At 36.8% G+C, this 23,756-nt stretch overlaps 1 protein-coding gene across 1 annotated transcript in view; it reads right to left on the bottom strand.

The window, feature by feature from the left end:
• The window catches only part of LOC139721418 (hyalin-like), a 50,826-nt gene that overhangs the window by 21,094 nt on the left and 5,976 nt on the right, over nt 1-23,756 (bottom strand). Inside the window, exons 4-11 of the mRNA XM_071632733.1 lie at nt 21,717-21,965; nt 18,929-19,177; nt 16,369-16,617; nt 14,182-14,430; nt 11,976-12,224; nt 10,391-10,639; nt 9,387-9,635; nt 2,817-3,065 (exon numbers count right to left, since the gene is read on the bottom strand). Of these exons, the coding sequence (XP_071488834.1) occupies nt 2,817-3,065; nt 9,387-9,635; nt 10,391-10,639; nt 11,976-12,224; nt 14,182-14,430; nt 16,369-16,617; nt 18,929-19,177; nt 21,717-21,965 (1,992 nt within the window). The remainder of the gene's footprint in view (nt 1-2,816; nt 3,066-9,386; nt 9,636-10,390; nt 10,640-11,975; nt 12,225-14,181; nt 14,431-16,368; nt 16,618-18,928; nt 19,178-21,716; nt 21,966-23,756) is intronic.

Consider the following 23,756-nt stretch of genomic DNA (forward strand, 5'->3'; position numbering starts at 1 on the left):
GGAAAAAGTAGGCCCTACCGAAATCCAAGATGGCGTCCAAATTGGCCCCCATTTCCTGATTTTTTTTTTAACCTCTCAACTAGGCAACCCAATACAGAATTTAAGTGTCTACGTTTCAAAACAAGAAGAACTTCAATAATATACATATGAAGACATATTGAAGTACTGATTAAACCGCTCGAGCTCTCCCTAAAATGCAAAATGGCATGCAAAAATCTCACAATTATGTAAATAAAGTAATTATAGTTTATAAGAAACTTTTTTATTTATAAAAAAAATAGTTCTCATGTATGAAGTATACACATAAAACATTTGGATTTATTCAAAATAAAGAGTGTGTCCTTGTTACGAGAGAAACATTTTATCCTCAGATTTTTTGCTCAACACAGAGCCTACTAGAAGGAAATATTTTTATTCTTTACCACTTGGTCTATTTTCGTCACTTTAAGCACACATGAGATAAACATTCCGTGCTAGCCTTCTGTTTTTTTATTAGCAATGTTTTAGATATCTACCATGGGGTGAGTTCCATTTGAAATAGCAAATAATAGCTCAAAGATCTGCACTCTGCGGACTAGTGTGCATGGTATATAAACTCATAGACTCTATGGGTGGGGCTACAATAAAGTAGGCCTATACGTATACGTATTCAATCTCACATAGATGTAGACCTATTCTGTCAGCAGCCTACTGTAAACCTCCGAAGTGAATACAAATCCAAATGAAATCAATAACAGGAAGTGACGCAAAGGAATGTGGGATATCAGGTCAGAGTTTACAGGCTATAATGAGCTATATGACACCATCGTCCAAGCCATTTCTGCTACGGATTATCCCCTAGATGGCGTTCACAGCATTGGGGCGAAGGATGGGATATCCAGTAGATCGGTGGATATGAGTTAATAATGTCAGTTTGTGTATTAAGATAGAGCTGAACACGATGGGTCTCTTTTCAGCTGAGACTGATTCAACCTCAAAATACAGAACTCATAGAAAAGGGCTCACAATTCATCTACCACTGTGTGAAACTATTTGCATTATCACCATGAGGAGAATATAGTTCTTGGAGATTCTCCCACTGGTGATGTTGAATCAACTGAATAGAATACAAAATAAGAATTAGCCTGTCTTTCTTCTTAAACAGTACATCACATGCCGACAAGTGACGAGACGTACCATATGTTTAGTATATGGTGTATCATAAGGTGTAGCATACAGTTGTATGTCTCAATGTGAAACAAGGAAAAGTAGAAATTATGCAGTGCGTAATATATGTCCCCGCTGAAAGTAGCATTTAGTAGCAAAATGTACAATATAGGTCAAAAATCAAGGTCAAAGGTCAAAGAAGTCAAAGGTCAAAATTCTGTGCAGAACTTTTGAAGCCCTCACCTAGTGCCATCACATAAAGCAAACGGAATCGAAATCAGGTTAGAAATGGCAAAAGTAGCATTTTGTAGCCAATGTACAATATAGGTCAAAAATCAAGGTCAAAGGTCAAAGAAGTCAAAGGTCAAAATTCTGTGTTGAAGTTTTGAAGCCCTCACCTAGTGCCATCACATAAAGCAAACGGAATCGAAACTGGGTTAGAAATGGCGATGGAGTAGCATTTTGTAGCAAAATGTACAATACAGGTCAAAAATCAAGGTCAAGTGTCAAAGAAGTCAAAGGTCAAAATTCTGTGTACAGGTTTCGAAACTCTCACCTAGTGCCATCACATAAAGCAAACGCAATTGAAAGCGGGTTAGAAATGGCGAAGGAGTAGCATTTTGTAGCAAAATGTACAATATAGGTCTAAAATCAAGGTCAAAGGTCAAAGAAGTCAAAGGTCAAAATTCTGTGTTGAAGTTTTGAAGCCCTCACCTAGTGCCATCACATAAAGCAAACGAAATTGAAATCGGGTTAGAAATGGCGAAGGAGTAGCATTTTGTACAAAATGTACAATATAGGTAAAAGGTCAAGGTCAAGGTCATAATTGAAATTCTGTGTAGAAGTTTCAAAGCCCCCATGTAGTGCTATCATATAAAGCAAACAGAATCAAAATTGGCTCATAAATGACAGAGAAGTAGCAAATTGAACATTTTGATCACACACGGACGAACACACACACGGACACACACACGGACACACACACGTACGAAGCCCGTTTCATAGTCCCCTGCTCGAACTCGTTCGGTGGCGACAAAAAGAGACTTTGAAATGAGAATGTACATTAATAACTCTGTATCATCTAGTCAATAATTGTGTGTGTTATATCAAATTGTTATCATACAATGATAACTCTAGAGATCATGGTTGATAGTCCTTTTTTAACTCTAGAGATCATGGTTGATAGTCCTTTTTTATACCTCCCTTCCTGATACCTCATACATTTTGCATGTACATGTACCAATCAAAGACGACATGTGACAATAATACACATTTCATTTGTATATTTGAATTCCAAATTTCCCTCTATATCCTTGCATGTTTTCTCAAATATAAAGAAATGTTAGCTGGTGTAGTAGGAAAGAGCTAAACTCACTGGTTCTCGTTTCAGTTAAGATACATGACTCCTTGGGAAAACTTACATCCGTACTCGCTGGAGATTTCAAATTTTCAGCATGAATACGTACAAAGCAAGAAACAATTCTTTCCACCATCTTGACAGCTTTATATGATATACATAACATTTTTTTCCATTTTAAGGAAACACATTTTGAACTAAAAAAGAAAAATGGCACCATTCTAAAATATCTATGACCAATGTTTAAGTAAATGGAAATAGCTTATAATAATCAAAGATGTGTATATAAAATATGTAAGTAATGAAATCATACGTGTCTGTACTGTCACTGTGAAGGTGCAGCTGCCAGTGTTTCCAAGACCATCAGCATAGACATATGTGACATCTGTTACTCCAACGTTGAAAGTACTTCCAGGGGAATGGGTGGATGATTGAAAAACAGCCACGCCAGAGACATCAGTAGCAGTTGGCAGGGCCCATGTCACTGCAGTGGCTGTTACACCCAGCTCAACAGTGCTGACAATATTCGATGGACAAGTCACCACAGGTCCTGTTGTATCCTCTGAAAGGATACAATATATGAAACCAGTTATCTTTCCTGCTTTATATTACAATATAATCTAACATTCATATCTAAGCACTTGCAAAGTACCATTTACATAGGGGCCATGTCATCAGCACTTACGACTAAGGCTTATCTGCAACTATTGATCAGGCATGTACCAATTTCATTGAATCACACCTGACACATTTCACATGTACAAAGCAAAGATGACATGTGACCACATTCATTGCAGGGGCAATAAGACCTCGTATCTACAAAATGTCAAATATTCAGGAGAAAAAAATATATATATATACGCAGTCAAATCATATGGAATGTCCTTTTCTTTGACATGCCACGATGTCTTCATTTTGGCAGATTACACAGCTAGAGGATTTGGACAGGACATGATTTTATTGATTTTCTGAATATCAATAAATAATATAATTTTCACCAAAATTTGAGATACGAGGCATGTCACTGCAGTGATATCATGGGTATTCCATTTTTTTTTTTTTGGGTGTGTGTGTGCATGGGGGGGGGGGGGGGATAGGATAAGGTAAAATCTATCTTTCTGCTTTCATGATTTCCAAAATGAAAAAGTCAGCTTAACCGACATCCGCCGGTTGTGTAATGCAGTTTTAAGACTGTTAATAGCCTGCTACTTGAGGCTACACTGTATTTCACACATGATCACTATAAAATTGTGCCATGTCAAATTCAAGGTGATGTCACTCACACTTACGAAAAAAAAAAAAAAAAAAACCTATGGAAAACCATATATCAATCTAAAGAGAAATAAATGGTCTTTCAGATAAGATGTAAATTGTGACCCTGCACCTCAAAACAAACAAAAAGTCGCCAGACATGAATTTTCAGTTAAGACGATATTCTGAAAGAGCAGACTTTAAGCTTTAAAATGATGGTCCATAATTAATGCCAAATTTCAAAGCAGTAGCATTATCCTTACAAAAGTTATTAGAGTTGAAAGTGAAGAGTGTGGACAAGGTTTTTCAGAAATGAAAAAGGGATTCTAAAGACACACCTAATCACACTATTCTACCAAATATGTTGGAGATAAACTGCTAAAAAAACACACTTTCCTGCCCGTTTTATGATACCAAATTTAAGCATAATGTAAAAGAAGACCCGCTCTTTCAGAAAATATGAAAAAGTCAAGTTCGGCTAGGTTGACCCATCTCACTTATTTTCAGTCCTCACGCAAAATCAGTGTGTGCGACTTTATGTTCGTTTTGAGGTGCACCGTCACAATTAGTGTCATATGTCATGAGTTATATGATATCACATGATTTTAGTATTTTCATACGATTTACAGATTTACATATGAATAATCACATTGCTCATTTAAAAGAAACTACTAATCAAAAATATCCATAGCCTTTATGCAAGAAACCTATCAATTTTGAAATCTTCATAATAGCTTTTCCATGGTATAAACTCATATGGTTTAATGCTTACAAATATGAAAAAATAGCGAATAATAACTCAAAGATCTGCACTCTGCGGACTAGTGTGCATGGTATATTAACTCATACACTCTACGCGCATTGGTGGGGCTAGAGTAAAGTACATATATGTAGGCCTATACGTACACATACAGTAGTGTTCGATCTTACATAGATGTAGACCTATTCTGTCAGCAGCCTACTGTAAACCTCCGAAGTGAATACAAATCCAAATGAAATCAATAACAGGAAGTGATGCAAAGGAATGTGGGATATCAGGTCAGAGTTTACAGGCTATAATGAGCTATATGACACCATCGTCCAAGCCATTTCAGCTACAGATAATCCCCTAGATTGGCGTTCAAAGCATTTGGGCAAAGTATGGGATGTATTGGCGTCAATTGCACAAAAAGTGAGAGAGGAGTTCGATCCACAAGATTTTGCAACAGACGACCGCCCGACTGCCCACTCGACCGACCGACCGACCGGCCACCCAACCTCAGAGTGATTCCTATATACCCCCCCCCCCTACACACTATGTGTGGGTGGGGGCATGATAAGACTAAGTGTGTCTTTCTTGTTAAAACAGTACATCACATTCTGACAAGTGCCCTAGTTTGTAGATCTACTTCCAAGGTGTAGCATATGTTTCACTATGAAAAAAGAGACTTTGAAATGAGAATATACATATACATTCATAACTGTATGTTATTCAGTTGATAATTGTGTGTGTTATATCAGATTGTTATCAGATGATGATAACTATATAGATCATGGTTGATATTTTACATATTTTTTTCAAATATGAAGCAATGTCAGGTGGTGTCGGAAGAAAGAGCTAAACTCAATGGTTCTCATTTCAGTCAAAATACATGACTGGTTGGGAAAACTTACTTGCTGGAGATTTCTAATTTTCAGTATTTAGAATATAAAACACCAGTTAATACAACACTGTCCACCAACTTGACAGCTATATATAATGAACATAATATTTTTTTCATTTTCAGGAAGCACATTTTGAACCGGAAAAAAATGGCATCATTCTAAAATTTCTATGATCAATGTTGAAGTAAATGGAAATAGCTTATAATAATCAAAGATGAGTATTCAAAATATGTAAGTAATGAGATCATACGTGTCTGTACTGTAACTGTGAAGGTGCAGCTGCCAGTGTTTCCGAGACCATCAGCATAGACATATGTCACATCAGTTACTCCAACGTTGAAAGTACTTCCAGGGGAATGGGTGGATGATTGAAAAACAGCCACGCCAGAGACATCAGTAGCAGTTGGCAGGGCCCATGTCACTGCAGTGGATGTTACACCCAGCTCAACAGTGCTGACTATATTCGGTGGACAAGTCACCACAGGTCCTGTTGTATCCTCTGAAAGTATACAATATATGAAACCAGTTATCTTTCCTGCTTTATATTACAATATAATCTAACATTCATATACAGTGTATATGCACATAGTGTACAAAGTCCCACTTACATAGGGGCCGTATCATCAGCACTTACGACTAAGGCATATCTGCAACTATTGATCAGGCATGTACCAATTTCATTCAATCACACCTGACACATTTCAGATGTACACAGCAAAGATGACATGTGACACTTTCGTCACTGGGGCTATAAGACTTTGCATCTACAATATGTCAAATGTTCAGCTGAGCAAAAAAAAAAAATAAAATAAAAAATATGGCAGTCAAAGCTCTTCATCATCTAGGATGGCCTTTTCTTTGACATGACATGATATGTCTTCATTTTGGCGGATTACACAGCTAGAGGATTTGGACAGGACATGATTTTATTGATTTTCTGAATATCAATAAGTAACATAATTTTCACCAAAACTTTTGATATGAGTGAAGGGAGTTTTTGAATACTATATCTTAAAATTGGGCCATTTGGTGCATACAAAAGTAACTTTTCGGCATGGCAGTGCGGCTTAGAAATAAGGTATGGTATCAAAACTAAGTTACAAAATTTATGAGGTTTTCGACAATTTGCTGGAACACCACCTGTTCACTTTTTCTCCAGTTGTATATAGGGTGAAAAGCCCTCAAAAAACAAAAATGTCTTTGACAAAAAGTGGACCTTTTGAAAATTTGGTGGGGTCATACGACCCTCCTGACCCCCCCCCCTATTGCATACACCCATGGTTATATCAGATTGTTATCAGATAATAACTCTAGAGATCATGGTTGAAAGTCCTTTTTTATACCTCCCTTCCTGATACCTGATACATTTTGCATGTACATGTACAAATCAAAAACGACATGTGACAATAATTAACATTCCTTTTGTTTATTTGAATTCCAAATCTCCCTCTATATCCTTCTATGTTTTCTCAAATATAAAGCAATGCAGGTGGTGTAGTAAGAAAGAGCTTAATTAACTGGCTCTTGTTTCAAAGACACATGACAAGCTGGGAAAACTTACTTGTTGGAGATTTCTAATTTTCAGTATTACAACATAAAACACAAGTTACAATTCTTTCTACCAACTAGACAGCTATCAATAATATACATAACATTTTTTTTTTCATTTTAAGGAAACACATTTTGAACTGGAAAAATTGGCACCCTTCTAGATTTCAATGATCTACATGTATGTTTAAGTAAATGGAAATAGCTTACAATAATCAAAGATGAGTATACAAAACATGTAAGTAATGAAATCATACGTGTCTGTACTGTAACTGTGAAGGTGCAGCTGCCAGTGTTTCCGCTACCATCAGCATAGACGTATGTCACATCAGTTACTCCAACATTGAAAGTACTTCCAGGGGAATGGGTGGATGATTGAAAAACGGTCACACCAGATGTATCAGTAGCAGTTGGCAGAGACCATGTCACTGCAGTGGATGCTATACCCAGCTCAACAGTGCTGACAATATTCGGTGGACAAGTCACCACAGGTCCTATTGTATCCTCTGAAAGGATGCAATATATGAAACCAGTTATCTTTCTTGCTTTATATTACATTATAATTAAACATTCATATATATCCACATGGAAAGTCCCATTTACATAGGGGCCGGATCATCAGCACTTAAACTACGGCTTATCTGCAACTATTGATCAGGCACGTACCAATTTCATTCAATCACACTTGACACATTTCACATGTAAACACAAAGATGACATGTGACACCTTCGTCGCATATGGGCAATAAGACCTCGTATCTACAAAATGTCAAATGTTCAGGAGAACGAAAAAAAATATGTGTAGTCAAAGCACTTTATCATATGGAATGGCCTTTTCTTTGACATACTGTACATTGTACCATGATGTCTTGATTTTGGCAGATTACATACATGTAGCCAGAGGATTTGGACAGGACATGATTTTATTGATTTTCTGAATATCAATAAATAACATAATTTTCACCAAAACTTGTGATACAAACATGTCACCTCAGTGATATTATGGGCATTCCATTTTTTTTTTTTTGGGGGGGGGGAGGGGGGAGGATAGGATAAGGTAAAATCCCTCTTTATGCTTTCATGATTTCCCAAATGAAAGTGTCAGCTTAACCCATATCTGCCGGTTGTCTAATGCAGTTTAAAGACTGTTAAATAGGCTACTGCTGGAGGCTATTTCACGCATTCCACTTAGCGGACTATAGTGTGCATGGTGCACTAACTCAGAGGCTCTGTGGGTGGGGCTACAGTAAAGTATGTACAGGTACACATACAGCAGTGTTCGATCTCACATAGATGTACACCTACTCTGTCAGCAGCCTACTGCAAACCTCCGAAGTACAATTAATTCAAATCCAAATGAAATCAATGACAGGAAGTAATGCAAAGGAATGTGGGATATCAGGTCAGAGTTTACAGGCTATAATGAGCTACCAAGTATATCACACCATCGTTCAAGCCATTTCTGCTACAGATTATCCAGTGGATTGCCGCTCAGAGCATTTGGGCGAAGTACGGGATATCCAGTAGATCGGCGGATATGGGTTAATAATGGCAGTTTGCGTATTAAGATAGAGACAAACACAATGGGTTGCTTTTCAGCTGAGACTCATTCAACCTCAAAATATAGACCTCATAAGGGCTCACAATTCATCTACCACTGTGTGAAATTATTTGCATTATCACCATGAGGTGAATATAGTTCTTGAACATTCTCCCACTGGTGATGTTGAATCAACTGAATGGAATACAAAATAAGAATTAGCCTGTCTTTCTTGTTAAAACAGTACATCACATTCTGACAAGTGCCTTAGTTTGTAGATCTACTTCCAAGGTGTACATATATTCCACTGTGCAAAAAGAGACTTTGAAATGAGAATGTACATTAATAACTCCGTATCATTTAGTCAATAATTGTGTGTGTTATAGCAGATTGTTATCAGATAATGACAACTCTAGAGATCATGGTTGATAGTCCTTTTTTATACCTCCCTTCCTGATACCTGATACATTTTGCATGTCATGTACAAATCAAAGATGACATGTGACAATAATTAACATTCCTTTTGTTTATTTGAATTCCAAATCTCCCTCTACTAGTTTTGTATATCCTTGCATGTTTTCTCCAATCTAAAGCAATGTCAGGTGGTGTAGTAAGAAAGAGCTAAATTCACCGGTTCTTGTTTCAAAGATACATGACAAGTTGGGAAAACTTACTTGTTGGAGATTTCTAATTTTCAGTATTAAAACATACAACACAAGTTACAATTCTTTCCACCAACTAGAGAGCTATATAAAACATTTTTTCACTTTAGGGAAACACATTTTGGACTGGAAAAATTGGCACCCTTCTAAGATTTCAATGATCTATGTTTAAGTAAATGGAAAGAACTCACAATAATCAAAGATGAGTATACAAAATATGTAAGTAATGAAATCATACGTGTCTGTACTGTCACTGTGAAGGTGCAGCTGCCAGTGTTTCCGCTACTATCAGCATAGACGTATGTCACATCAGTTACTCCAACGTTGAAAGTACTTCCAGGGGTATGGGTGGATGATTGAATAACTGCCACACCAGATGTATCAGAAGCAGTTGGCAGGCTCCACGTCACTGCAGTGGATGCTACACCCAGCTCAACAGTGCTGACTATATTCGGTGGACAAGTCACCACAGGTCCTATTGTATCCTCTGAAAGGATACAATATATGAAACCAGTTATCTTTCCTGCTTTATATTACACTATGATTAAACATTCATATACATGTATATGGGTAATTCCATGAAGTTGGGGCACAAAGTGTGACATTTTTGAATAACTCAATACTAATCATGCTACACATATATTGTTTATAGCCTTTACATTTGTATTGAGACCATACATTTTCCAGGAAATTTTGTGCCATTCAGACTCAATTTTGATAAAGTTATTAAAACGATATGTAACAGTGTCCTGTAGCATTATGACTTGTCCATGTAGCATCGTGATAGTTAAAATCTGGTCCTAAAAGACAAATTAATGCAATTAGCTTGACCAAAATTTGATAATTATATGCATAATTACTAGATTAGTCAGATAGCTAAATATCTTAACTCTCCTTTCCACAGTTTTACTTTTACAAGAAAATTACACAATGTGTCACTATGCTATGCGGTGTCCACCAAATGTCACAAAAAAGAACACCGCATACATAAATTGGAAAACTTACTTGTTGGAGATTTCTAATTTTCAGTATCAAAACATACAACACAAGTTACAATTCTTTCCACCAACTAGAGAGCTATAAATGATATACATCAAACATTTTTTTCATTTCAGGGTAATGCATTTGGACTGGAACAATTGGCACCCTTCTAAGATTTCAATGATCTATGTTTAAGTAATTGGAAATAGCTTATAATAATCAAAGATGAGTATACAAAATATGTAAGTAATGAAATCATACGTGTCTGTACTGTAACCGTGAAGGTGCAGCTGCCAGTGTTTCCGCTACCATCAGCATAGATGTATGTCACATCAGTTACTCCAACGTTGAAAGTACTTCCAGGGGTATGGGTGGATGATTGAATAACTGCCACACCAGATGTATCAGTAGCAGTTGGCAGATTCCATGTCACTGCAGTGAATGCTACACCCAGCTCAACAGTGCTGACTATATTCGGTGGACAAGTCACCACAGGTCCTATTGTATCCTCTGAAAGGATACAATATATGAAACCAGTTATCTTCCCTGCTTTATATTACACTATGATTAAACATTCATTTACATGTATATGGGTAATTCCAAGAAGTTGGGGGACAAAGTGAGACATTTTAGAATAACTCAATACTATAATTATGCTATACATATATTGTTTATAGGCTTTACATTTGTATTGAGACCATACATTTTCCTGGAAATTTTGTGCCATTCAGACTCAATTTTGATGAAGTTATTTATATAAAACGATATGTAACGGTGTCCTGTAGCATCGTGACGTGTCCATTTAGCATCGTGATAGTTAAAATCTGGTCCTAAAAGACAAATCAATGTAATTAGCTTGACCAAAATTTGATATAATATGCATAATTACTAGATTAGTCAGATAGCTAAATATCTTAAAGGGAAGCAGTCCTGAGATTTTCACTGTACTGATAATTAAGAAGAGTAAAAAATATAGTAACCTTTCACCAATTTATACGCGTGGACATCAAACATTGTCTCCGTACGCAATTTTTAAAAAATAATTCCTGCAAGCGATCGTGTAAGAGCCTGCCAAAAGGTGCAACGTCATTGATACCCTACTCTCAAGTTGACAGCCGTGCCTCAGAAAACCAATTTAAGTGTTCAAAATGATCATATCTGATTTTTTCATAAAATGTGACAATATGTGGTTTTATTATTTCAAACAAAATATTTCAAGCTTATTTATATATACAATCAATATAAAAATAAATAGTAAACATGTATTTATAAATAACTAGGGATGACGAGCAGAACACCGCTGGAAAGAGTTGTGCATCGATGACGTATGACTCTCCGCCAAGACTTGCTCGTTTGCAGAGTCATACTTTTTTAACCGAAATGTACGAGCTTATTTGGTGATTTGAAAGTTTGTTTTTGATGAAAGTAGTTCATTGGAGGTACCAACAACAACATATTTTTTTTAAAATATCATGAAGACTGCATCCCTTTAACTCTCCTTTCCACAGTTTTACTTTTACAAGAAAATCACACAATGTGTCACTATGCTACGCGGTGTCCACCAAATGTCACAAAAAAGGACACCGCATACATAAATTGGAAAACTTACTTGTTGGAGATTTCTAATTTTCAGTATTAAAACATACAACACAAGTTACAATTCTTTCCATCAACTAGAGAGCTATAAATGATATACATCAAACATTTTTTTCATTTCAGGGTAATGCATTTGGACTGGAACAATTGGCACCCTTCTAAGATTTCAATGATCTATGTTTAAGTAATTGGAAATAGCTTATAATAATCAAAGATGAGTATACAAAATATGTAAGTAATGAAATCATACCTGTCTGTACTGTAACTGTGAAGGTGCAGCTGCCAGTGTTTCCGCTACTATCAGCATAGATGTATGTCACATCAGTTACTCCAACGTTGAAAATAATTCCAGGGGAATGGGTGGATGATTGAAAAACGGCCACACCAGATGTATCAGTAGCAGTTGGCAGATTCCATGTCACTGCAGTGGATGCTACACCCAGCTCAACAGTGCTGACTATATTCGGTGGACAAGTCACCACAGGTCCTATTGTATCCTCTGAAAGGATACAATATATGAAACCAGTTATCTTTCCTGCTTTATATTACATTATGATTACACATTCATATACATGTATATGCACATGCAAAGTCCCACTTAAATAGGGGCCGTATCATCAGCACTTACGACTAAGGCTTATCTGCAACTATTGATCAGGCATGTACCAATTTCATTCAATCACACCTGACACATTTCACATGTACACAGCAAAGATGACATGTGACACCTTCGTTGCAGGGGCAATATAAGACTACGTATCTACAAAATGTCAAATGTTCAGAAGAACAAAAAAATATATATGTAGTCAAAGCACTTTATTATATGGAATGGCCTTTTCTTTGACATGCCATGATGGCTTCATTTTGGTGGATTACACAGCTAGAGGATTTAGACAGGACATGATTTTATTGATTTTCTGAATATCATTAAATAATATAATTTTCACCAAAACTTGTGATACAAGGCATGTCACCTCAGTGATATTAAGGGCATTCCATTTTTTATTTATTTATGTGTGTGTGTGTGTGTGTGGGGGGGGGGGGGGGGTAGGCTAATGTAAAATCCCTTTTTATGTTTTCATGATTTCCCAAAGGAAAGTGTCAGCTTAACCCATATCTGCCGGTTGTGTAATGCAGTTTAAAGACTGTTAAATAGGCTACTGCTGGAGGCTATTTCACGCATTCCACTCTGCGGACTATAGTGTGCTTGGTGTATTAATTCAGAGGCTCTTTGGGTGGGGCTACAGTAAAGTATGTACAGGTACACATACAGCAGTGTTCGATCTCACATAGATGTACACCTACTCTGTCAGCAGCCTACTGCAAACCTCCGAAGTACAATTAATTCAAATCCAAATGAAATCAATAACAGGAAGTAATGCTAAGGAATGTGGGATATCAGGTCAGAGTTTACAGGCTATAATGAGCTACGATTGTACCAAGTATATCACACCATCGTCCAAGCCATTTCTTCTACAGATTATCCCGTAGATCGCCACTCAGAGCATTTGGGCGAAGTACGGGATATCCAGTAGATCGGCGGATATGGGTTAATAACGGCAGTTTGTGTATTAAGATAGAGATGAACACAATGGGTCGCTTTACAGCTGAGACCGATTCAACCTCAAAATACAGAACTCATAAGGGCTCACAATTCATCTACCACTATGTGAAATTATTTGCATTATCACCATGAGGTGAATATACGTAGTTCTTGGACATTCTCCCACTGGTGATGTTGAATCAACTGAATGGAATACAAAATAAGAATTAGCCTGTCTTTCTTGTTAAAACAGTACATTACATTCTGACTAGTGCCCTAGTTTGTAGATCTACTTCCAAAGTGTACATATGTTTCACTGTGCGAAAAGAGACTTTGAAATGAGAATGTACATTAATAACTCCAAGTCATTTAGTCAATAATTGTGTGTGTCTGTATATCAGATTGTAATTGGATATTGATAACTCTAGAGATCATGGTTGATAGTCCTTTTTTATACCTCCCTTCCTGATACCTGATACATTTTGCATGTACATGTACAAATCAAAGACGACTTGTGACAATAATTAACATTCCTTTTGTTTATTTGAATCCCAAATCTCCCTCTATATCCTTCTATGTTTTCTCAAATATAAAGCAATGTCAGGTGGTGTAGTAAGAAAGAGCTAAATTCACTGGTTTTCGTTTCAAAGATACATGACAAGTTGGGAAAACTTACTTGTTGGAGATTTCTAATTTTCAGTATTAAAACATACAACACAAGTTCCAATTCTTTCCACCAACTAGACAGCTATAAATGATATACAGAAAACATTTTTTCATTTTAGGGAAACACATTTTGGACTAGAACAATTGGCACCCTTCTAAGATTTCAATGATCTATGTTTAAGTAATTGGAAATAGCTTATAATAATCAAAGATGAGTATACAAAATATGTAAGTAATGAAATCATACGTGTCTGTACTGTAACCGTGAAGGTGCAGCTGCCAGTGTTTCCGCTACCATCAGCATAGATGTATGTCACATCAGTTACTCCAACGTTGAAAGTACTTCCAGGGGTATGGGTGGATGATTGAAAAACGGCCACACCAGATGTATCAGTAGCAGTTGGCAGGGTCCATGTCACTGCAGTAAATGTTACACCCAGCTCAACAGTGCTGACTATATTCGGTGGACAAGTCACCACAGGTCCTGTTGTATCCTCTGAAAGGAGACAATATATGAAACCAGTTATCCTTCCTGCTTTATACTGTATTACATTATGATTATATACATGTATATGCACATGCAAAGTCCCACTTACATAGGGGCTGTATCATCAGCACTTACGACTAAGGCTTGTCTGCAACTATTGATCAGGCATGCACCAATTTCATTCAATCACACCTGACACATATCACATGTACACAGCAGAAATGACATGTGACACCTTCGTTGCAGGGGCAATAAGACCTCGTATCTACAAAATGTCAAATGTTCGGAAGAACAAAAAAAAAATATTTGTAGTCAAAGCACTTTATTATATGGAATGGCCTTTTCTTTGACATGCCATGATGGCTTCATTTTGGTGGATTACACAGCTAGAGGATTTAGACAGGACATGATTTTACTGATTTTCTGAATATCAATAAATAATATAATTTTCACCAAAACTTGTGATACAAGGCATGTCACCTCAGTGATATTAAGGGCATTCCATTTTTTATTTATTTATGTGTGTGTGTGTGTGTGTGGGGGGGGGGGGTAGGCTAATGTAAAATCCCTTTTTATGTTTTCATGATTTCCCAAAGGAAAGTGTCAGCTTAACCCATATCTGCCGGTTGTGTAATGCAGTTTAAAGACTGTTAAATAGGCTACTGCTGGAGGCTATTTCACGCATTCCACTCAGCGGACTATAGTGTGCATGGTGTATTAACTCAGAGGCTCTGTGGGTGGGGCTACAGTAAAGTATGTACAGGTACACATACAGCAGTCTTCGATCTCACATAGAGGTACACCTACCGGTCTTCTGTCAGCAGCCTACTGCAAACCTCCAAAGTGCAATGAATACAAATCCAAATGAAATCAATGACAGGAAGTAATGCAAAGGAATGTGGGATATCAGGTCAGAGTTTACAGACTATAATGAGCTACCAAGTATATCACACCATCGTTCAAGCCATTTCTGCTATGGATTATCCCGTGGATTGCCGCTCAGAGCTTTTGGGCGAAGTACAGGATATCCAGTAGATCGGCGGATATGGGTTAATAACGGCAGTTTGTGTATTAAAGATAGAGATGAACACAATGGGTCGCTTTTCAGCTGAGACTCATTCAACCTCAAAATACAGAACTCATAAGGGCTCACAATTCATCTACCACTATGTGAAATTATTTGCATTATCACCATGAGGTGAATATACGTAGTTCTTGGACATTCTCCCACTGGTGATGTTGAATCAACTGAATGGAATACAAAATAAGAATTAGCCTGTCTTTCTTGTTAAAACAGTACATTACATTCTGACTAGTGCCCTAGTTTGTAGATCTACTTCCAAAGTGTACATATGTTTCACTGTGCGAAAAGAGACTTTGAAATGAGAATGTCCATTAATAACTCCATGTTATTTAGTCAATAATTGTGTGTGTCATATCAGATTGTAATCGGATATTGATAACTCTAGAGATCATGGTTGATAGTCCTTTTTTATACCTCCCTTCCTGATACCTGATACATTTTGCATGTACATGTACAAATCAAAGACGACATGTGACAATAATTAACATTCCTTTTGTTTAATTGAATTCCAAATCTCCCTCTATATCCTATGTTTTCTCAAATATAAAGCAATGTCAGGTGGTGTAGTAAGAAAGAGCTAAATTCACTGGTTTTCGTTTCAAAGATACATGACAAGTTGGGAAAACTTACTTGTTGGAGATTTCTAATTTTCAGTATTAAAACATACAATACAAGTTACAATTCTTTCCACCAACTAGACAGCTATAAATGATATACAGAAAACATTTTTTCATTTTAGGGAAACACATTTTGGACTAGAACAATTGGCACCCTTCTAAGATTTCAATGATCTATGTTTAAGTAAATGGAAATAGCTTACAATAAATGAGTATACACAAAATATGTAAGTAATGATATCATACGTGTCTGTACTGTAACTCTGAAGGTGCAGCTGCCAGTGTTTCCGAGACCATCAGCATAGACATATGTCACATCAGTTACTCCAACGTTGAAAGTACTTCCAGGGGAATGGGTGGATGATTGAAAAACGGCCACACCAGATGTATCAGTAGCAGTTGGCAGATTCCATGTCACTGCAGTAAATGTTACACCCAGCTCAACAGTGCTGACTATATTCGGTGGACAAGTCACCACAGGTCCTATTGTATCCTCTGAAAGGAAACAATGTATATATGAAACCAGTTATCTTTCCTGCTTTATATTACAATATAATCTAACATTCATATATAATATGCACATGCAAAATACCATTTACATAGGAGCCATATCATCAGCACTTACGACTAAGGCATATCTGCAACTATTGATCAGGCATGTTTTAATTTCATTGAATCACACCTGACACATTTCACATGTACACGGCAAAGATGACATGTGACACTTTTGTCGTATGGGCGATAAGACCTTGTATCTACAATATGTCCAATGTTCAGGAGAGCAAAAACTAGAAAAAAAATATGGCAGTCAAAGCACTTTATTAGATGGGATGACCTTTCCTTTGACATGCCATGATGGCTTCATTTTGGGGATTACACAGCAAGAGGATTTGGAGAGGACATGATTCTACTGATCTTCTGAATATCAATAAATAACATAATTTTCACCAAAACTTGTGATATGAGGCATGTCACGGCACCAATATTATGGGCATTCCATTTTCTTTTTTTTTTGTGGGGGGGGGGGGGGGGGGAACGATAGGATAATGTAAAATCCCTCTATTATATGCTTTCATGATTTCCCAAATGAAAAGGTCAGCTTAACCCATACCCGCCGGTTGTGTAATGCATTTTAAAGACTGTTAATAGTCTGCTGCTGGAGGGTATTTTACAGATGTTCACTAAACTGTGCCGTGTCAAATTCAATGTGTTGTCACCAACACTTATGAAAAGAAAACTACATTTGTATGGAAAACTATATATCAATCCAAAGAGAAAGAAATGGTCTTTTAGATTTGAAGATGTAAATTAGTGTCATATGTCATGAGTTATGTGACATCATAGGATTTTAGTATTTTCATATGATTTACAGATTTACATATGATAATCACACTGCTCATTTAAAAGAAACAACTAATGAAACATATCCATAGCCCTTATGCAGGAAAACAACTATCAATTTTGAAATCTTCATAAAGTAAGCTTTCCAGTGTAGCTCATATGGTTTAATGGTTGCAAATATGAAGAAATAGCGAATAATAACTCAAAGATCTGCACTCTGAGGACTAGTGTGCATGGTATACTAATTCATAGACTCTATGGGTGGGGCTAGAGTAAAGTAGGCCGAGATGACGTACACGTATAGCAGTCTTTGATCTCACATAGATGTACACCTATTCTGTCAGCAGTCTAGTATTAACATCCAAAGTGAATACAAATCCAAATGAAATCAGTGACAGGAAGTGATGCAAGGGAATATGGGATATCAGGTCAGAGTGTTACAGGCTATAATGAGCTATAGATGACACCATCGTCCAAGCAATTTCTGCTACGGATTATCCCATATGTAGATCTGCATTCACAGCATTTGGGCGAAGTACAGGATATCCAGTAAATCGGCGTATATGGATTTACGATGTCAGTTTGTGTATTAAGATAGAGCTGGACACAATGGGTCTCTTTTCAGCTGAGACAGATTCAACCTCAAAATACAGAACTCATAATTGCTCATAATTCATCTACAACCATGTGAAATTTATTTGCATTATCACCATGAGGTGAATATAGTTCTTGGATAATCTCCCATCGGTGCTGTTGAATCAACTGAAAGAATACAAAATAAGACTTAGCCTGTCTTTCTTGTTAAAAAGTACATCACATTCTGACAAGTGCCTTAGTTTGTAGATCTACACAATGTACTTCCAAGGTGTAGCATATGTTTCACTGTGAAATAAGAGACTGTAAAATGAGAATGTACATTAATAACTGCATGTTTATTCAGTTGATAATTGTGTGTGTTATAGCAGATTGTTATCAGATATTCTAGAGATCATGGTTGATAGTCCTTTTTTATACCTCCCTTCCTGATACCTGATACATTTTTTCATGTACATGTACAAATCAAAGACGACATGTGACAATAATCAACATTCCTTTTGTTTATATGAATTCCAAATCTCCCTTTCTATCCTTGCATGCTTTCTCAAATCTAAAGCAATGTCAGCTGGTGTAGTAAGAAAGAGCTAAACTCACTGGTTCTCGCGTCAGTTGAGATACATGACTAGTTGGGAAAATGTACTCGCTGGATATTTCTAATTTTCAGTACTAAAACATAGAACACAAGTGACAAGTTTGTCCACCAACTTGACAGCTATATCTAATAGTACTTTTCATTTTAAGGAAACACATTTTCAACTGGAAAAAATGGCACCATTCTAAAATTTCAATGATCTATGTTTAAGTAAATGGAAATAACTTATAATAATCAAAGATGAGTATACCAAATTTGTAAGTAATGATATCATACGTGTCTGTACTGTAACTGTGAAGGTGCAGCTGCCAGTGTTTCCGAGACCATCAGCATAGACGTATGTCACATCAGTTACTCCAACGTTGAAAGTACTTCCAGGGGAATGGGTGGATGATTGAAAAACTGCCACACCAGAGACATCAGTAGCAGTTGGCAGGGTCCATGTCACTGCAGTGGATGTTACACCCAGCTCAACAGTGCTGACAATATTCGGTGGACAAGTCACCACAGGTCCTGTTGTATCCTCTGAAAGGATACAATATATATGAAGCCAGTTATCTTTCCTGCTTTGAATATATAACAATATAATTTAACATTCATATATAATATGCATATGCAAAATAACATTTACATAGGGGCCATATCATCAGCACTTACGACTATTAAAAGGCATATCTGCAACTATTGATCAGGCATGTTTTAATTTCATTGAATCACACCTGACACATTTGACATGTACACGGCAAAGATGACATGTGACACTTTTGTCGTATGGGCGATAAGACCTTGTATCTACAATATGTCCAATGTTCAGGAGAGCGAAAACTAAAAAAAAAAATATGGCTGTCAAAGCACTTTATTAGATGGGATAACCTTTCCTTTGACATGCCTTGATGGCTTCATTTTAGGGGATTACACAGCTAGAGGATATGGACAGGGCATGACTTTATTGATTTTCTGGATATTAATAAATAACATAATTTTCACCAAAACTTGTGATATGAGGCATGTCACAGCAGCAAATATTATGGGCATTCCATTTTTTTTTTGTGGGGGGGGGGGGGGGGGGGGGGGGAGAACGATAGGATAACGTAAAATCCCTCTATTATATGCTTTCATGATTTCCCAAATGAAAAGGTCAGCTTAACACATATCTGCCGGTTGGGTATTGAATGCATTTTAAAGACTGTTGATAGCCTGCTGCTAGAGGCTATTTCACGCATGTTCACTAAACTGTGCCGTGTCAAATTCAAGGTGATGTCAGTCACCAACACTTATGAAAAGAAAACTACATTTGTATGGAAAACTATATATCAATCCAAAGAGAAAGAAATGGTCTTTTAGATTTGAAGATGTAAATTAGTGTCATATGTCATGAGTTACGTGACATCATAGGATTTTAGTATTTTCATATGATTTACAGATTTACATATGAATAATCACATTGCTCATTTAAAAGAAACCACTAATGAAACATATCCATAGCCCTTATGCAGGAAAACAACTACTGTAAAAGTGAATATTTTCGCGTGACTAATTTTTCGCGCTTGGCCTGGTCGGAAGAGTTTCGCGTGTTTTTAATTCCGCGGAATCAAGACATCACGCACAGGCACATATGGCAAGCAAAAACATTCGCGTGCTTTTATTTTCGCGCTTGTTTCTGGTTGCGCGAAATGCGCGAAAATTTTAACACCGCGAAAATTTCCACTTTTACAGTATCAATTTTGAAATCTTCATAAAGTAAGCTTTCCGGTGTAACTCATATGGTTTAATGGTTGCAAATATGAAGAAATAGCGAATAATAACTCAAAGATCTGCACTCTGAGGACTTGTGTGCATGGTATACTAATTCATAGACTCTATGGGTGGGGCTAGAGTAAAGTAGGCCGAGATGACGTACACGTATAGCAGTCTTTGATCTCACATAGATGTACACCTATTCTGTCAGCAGTCTAGTATTAACATCCAAAGTGAATACAAATCCAAATGAAATCAATGACAGGAAGTGATGCAAGGGAATATGGGATATCAGGTCAGAGTTTACAGGCTATAATGAGCTATAGATGACACCATCGTCCAAGCAATTTCTGCTACGGATTATCCCATAGATCGGCATTCACAGCATTTGGGCGAAGTACACGATATCCAGTAAATCGGCGTATATGGGTTTACGATGTCAGTTTGTGTATTAAGATAGAGCTGGACACAATGGGTCTCTTTTCAGCTGAGACAGATTCAACCTCAAAATACAGAACTCAATGTTGCTCATAATTCATCTACAACCATGTGAAATTTATTTGCATTATCACCATGAGGTGAATATAGTTCTTGGATAATCTCCCACCGGTGCTCTTGAATCAACTGAAAGAATACAAAATAAGACTTAGCCTGTCTTTCTTGTTAAAACACTACATCACATTCTGACAAGTGCCTTAGTTTGTAGATCTACTTCCAAGGTGTAGCAAAAGCTTCACCGTGAAATAAGAGACTTGGAAATGAGAATGTACATTAATAACTGCATGTTATTCAGTTGATAATTGTGTGTGTTATATCAGATTGTTATCATACAATGATAACTCTAGAGATCATGGTTGATAGTCCTTTTTTATACCTCCCTTCCTGATACCTGATACATTTTGCATACAGGTACAAATCAAAGACGACATGTGACAATAATGCACATTCCATTAGTTTATTTGAATTCCAAATCTCTATATCCTTGCATGCTTTCTCAAATATAAAGCAATATCAGCTGGTGTGATAAGAAAGAGCTAAACTCACTGGTTCTCGTTTCAGTTACGATACATGACTAGTTGGGAAAATGTACTCACTGGAGATTTCTAATTTTCAGTACTAAAACATACAACACAAGTTTACAAATCTGTCCACCAACTTGACAGCTATATCTAATAATATCTTTCATTTTAAGGAAACAAAGGAAACACATTTTCAACTGGAAAAAATGGCACCATTCTTAATTTCTATGACCTATGGTTAAGTAAATGGAAATAACTTATAATAATCAAAGATGAGTATACAAAATATGTAAGTAATGAAATCATACGTGTCTGTACTGTAACTGTGAAGGTGCAGCTGCCAGTGTTTCCGAGACCATCAGCATAGACATATGTCACATCAGTTACTCCAATGTTGAAAGTACTTCCAGGGGAATGGGTGGATGATTGAAAAACGGCCACACCAGAGACATCAGTAGCAGTTGGCAGGGTCCACGTCACTGCAGGGGATGTTACACCCAGCTCAACAGTGCTGACTATATTCGGTGGACAAGTCACAACAGGTCCTGTTGTATCCTCTGAAAGGATAAAATATATGAAACCAGTTATCTTTCCTGCTTTATATTACAATAAAATTTAACATTCATATCTAAGCACATGCAAAGTACCATTTACATAGGAGCCATGTCATCAGCACTTCTGACTATTAAAGGCATATCTGCAACTATTGATCAGGCATGAACCAATTTCGTTGAATCACACCTGACACATTTCACATGTACACAGCAAATATGACATGCGACGCTTTCATCGTATGGGTGATAAGACCTCATTCCTACAAAATGTCAAATGTTCAGGAGAAAAAAAAAATATGTAAAATGATTATATACATACATATATATATATATATATATATATATATATATATATATATAGATATATATATATATATATATATAGTGAAACTTTGAGCAAAGAAAATGGGTTTTTATCAGGATTCGAACCCGAGACCTCCGGATTACTAGACCGGTGCTCTACCGACTGAGCTATTGAAAGCCCTAGATCGGTGTTCGTCCCAAACCCTTAACTCTCTTTGCTCGTGTGGTCAGAAGCTATAGTGTGTATACAGTGTATGTGTGCCGCACACACACACATTAACCTGACATAAACCCAAAGGATGTAAATCAACTTTGGAATAAATGCGAGGGATTGCCGAAGCAATGCAGCTTTTTTTGTAATATATTTTGAAACAAGAAAGGGAAACTGACCAGAAGTAAATAATAGATAGTGAAAAGTTTGAGCAAAGAAAATGGGTTTTGATGGGGATTCGAACCCGAAGACCTCCAGATTACTAGACAGGTGCTCTATCGACTGAGCTATTGAAAGCCCTAAATCGGTGTTCGTCCCAAACCCTTAACTCTCTTTGCTCATGTGGTCAGAAGCTATAGTGGGTGTATGTGTGCCGCACACACACACATTAACCTGACATAAACCCAAAGGATGTAAATCAACTTTGGAATAAATGCGAGGGATCGCCGAAGCGATGAAGCTTTCTTTGTAATATATTTTGAAACAAGAATGGGAAACTGACCAGAAATAAATAATAGATAGTGAAAACTTTGAGCAAAGAAAATGGGTTTTCATCGGGATTCGAACCCGAGACCTCCAGATTACTAGACCGGTGCTCTAACGACTGAGCTATTGAAAGCCCTAGATCGGTGTTCGTCCCAAACCCTTAACTCTCTTTGCTCGTGTGGTCAGAAGCTATAGTGTGTGTATGTGTGCCACACACACACACATTAACCTGACATAATTAAGTCAGGTTAATGTTTCTGGTCAGTTTTCCCTTTCTTGTTTCAAAATATATATACATGTATATATATATATACACCATGTATATATATGGCAGTCAAAGCACTTTAATAGGTGGGATGGTCTTTCCTTTGACATGCCATGATGGTTTCATTTTTGGGGATTACACAGCTAGAAAATTTGGACAGGATATGATTTCATTGAATTTCTGAATATCCATAAATAATGTAGTTTTCACCAAAACTTGTGATTTGAGGCATGTCACCCTAGTGATATTATGGGCATTCCATTTTTTTTTTTTTTTGGTGGGGGTGTGGGGGGATAGGATAATATGAAATCTCTCTCTCTGCTTTCATGATTTCCCAAATGAAAAGGTCAGCTTAACCGACATCCGCTGGTTGTGTAATGCAGTTCAAAGACTGTTAATAGCCTGCTGCTGGAGGTTACAACAATGTATTTCACATATGTTCACTAAACTGTGCCATGTCAAATTCAAGGTGATGTCACCGACACTTACGAAAAGAAAACTATTGAAAACTATATATCAATTGAAAGAG

The sequence above is a fragment of the Diadema antillarum genome, unplaced genomic scaffold, assembly GCF_040938485.1.
Source record: "Diadema antillarum isolate AM-2024a unplaced genomic scaffold, OU_Dant_1.0 scf00000143, whole genome shotgun sequence".
In the NCBI taxonomy this organism is placed as follows: domain Eukaryota; kingdom Metazoa; phylum Echinodermata; class Echinoidea; order Diadematoida; family Diadematidae; genus Diadema; species Diadema antillarum.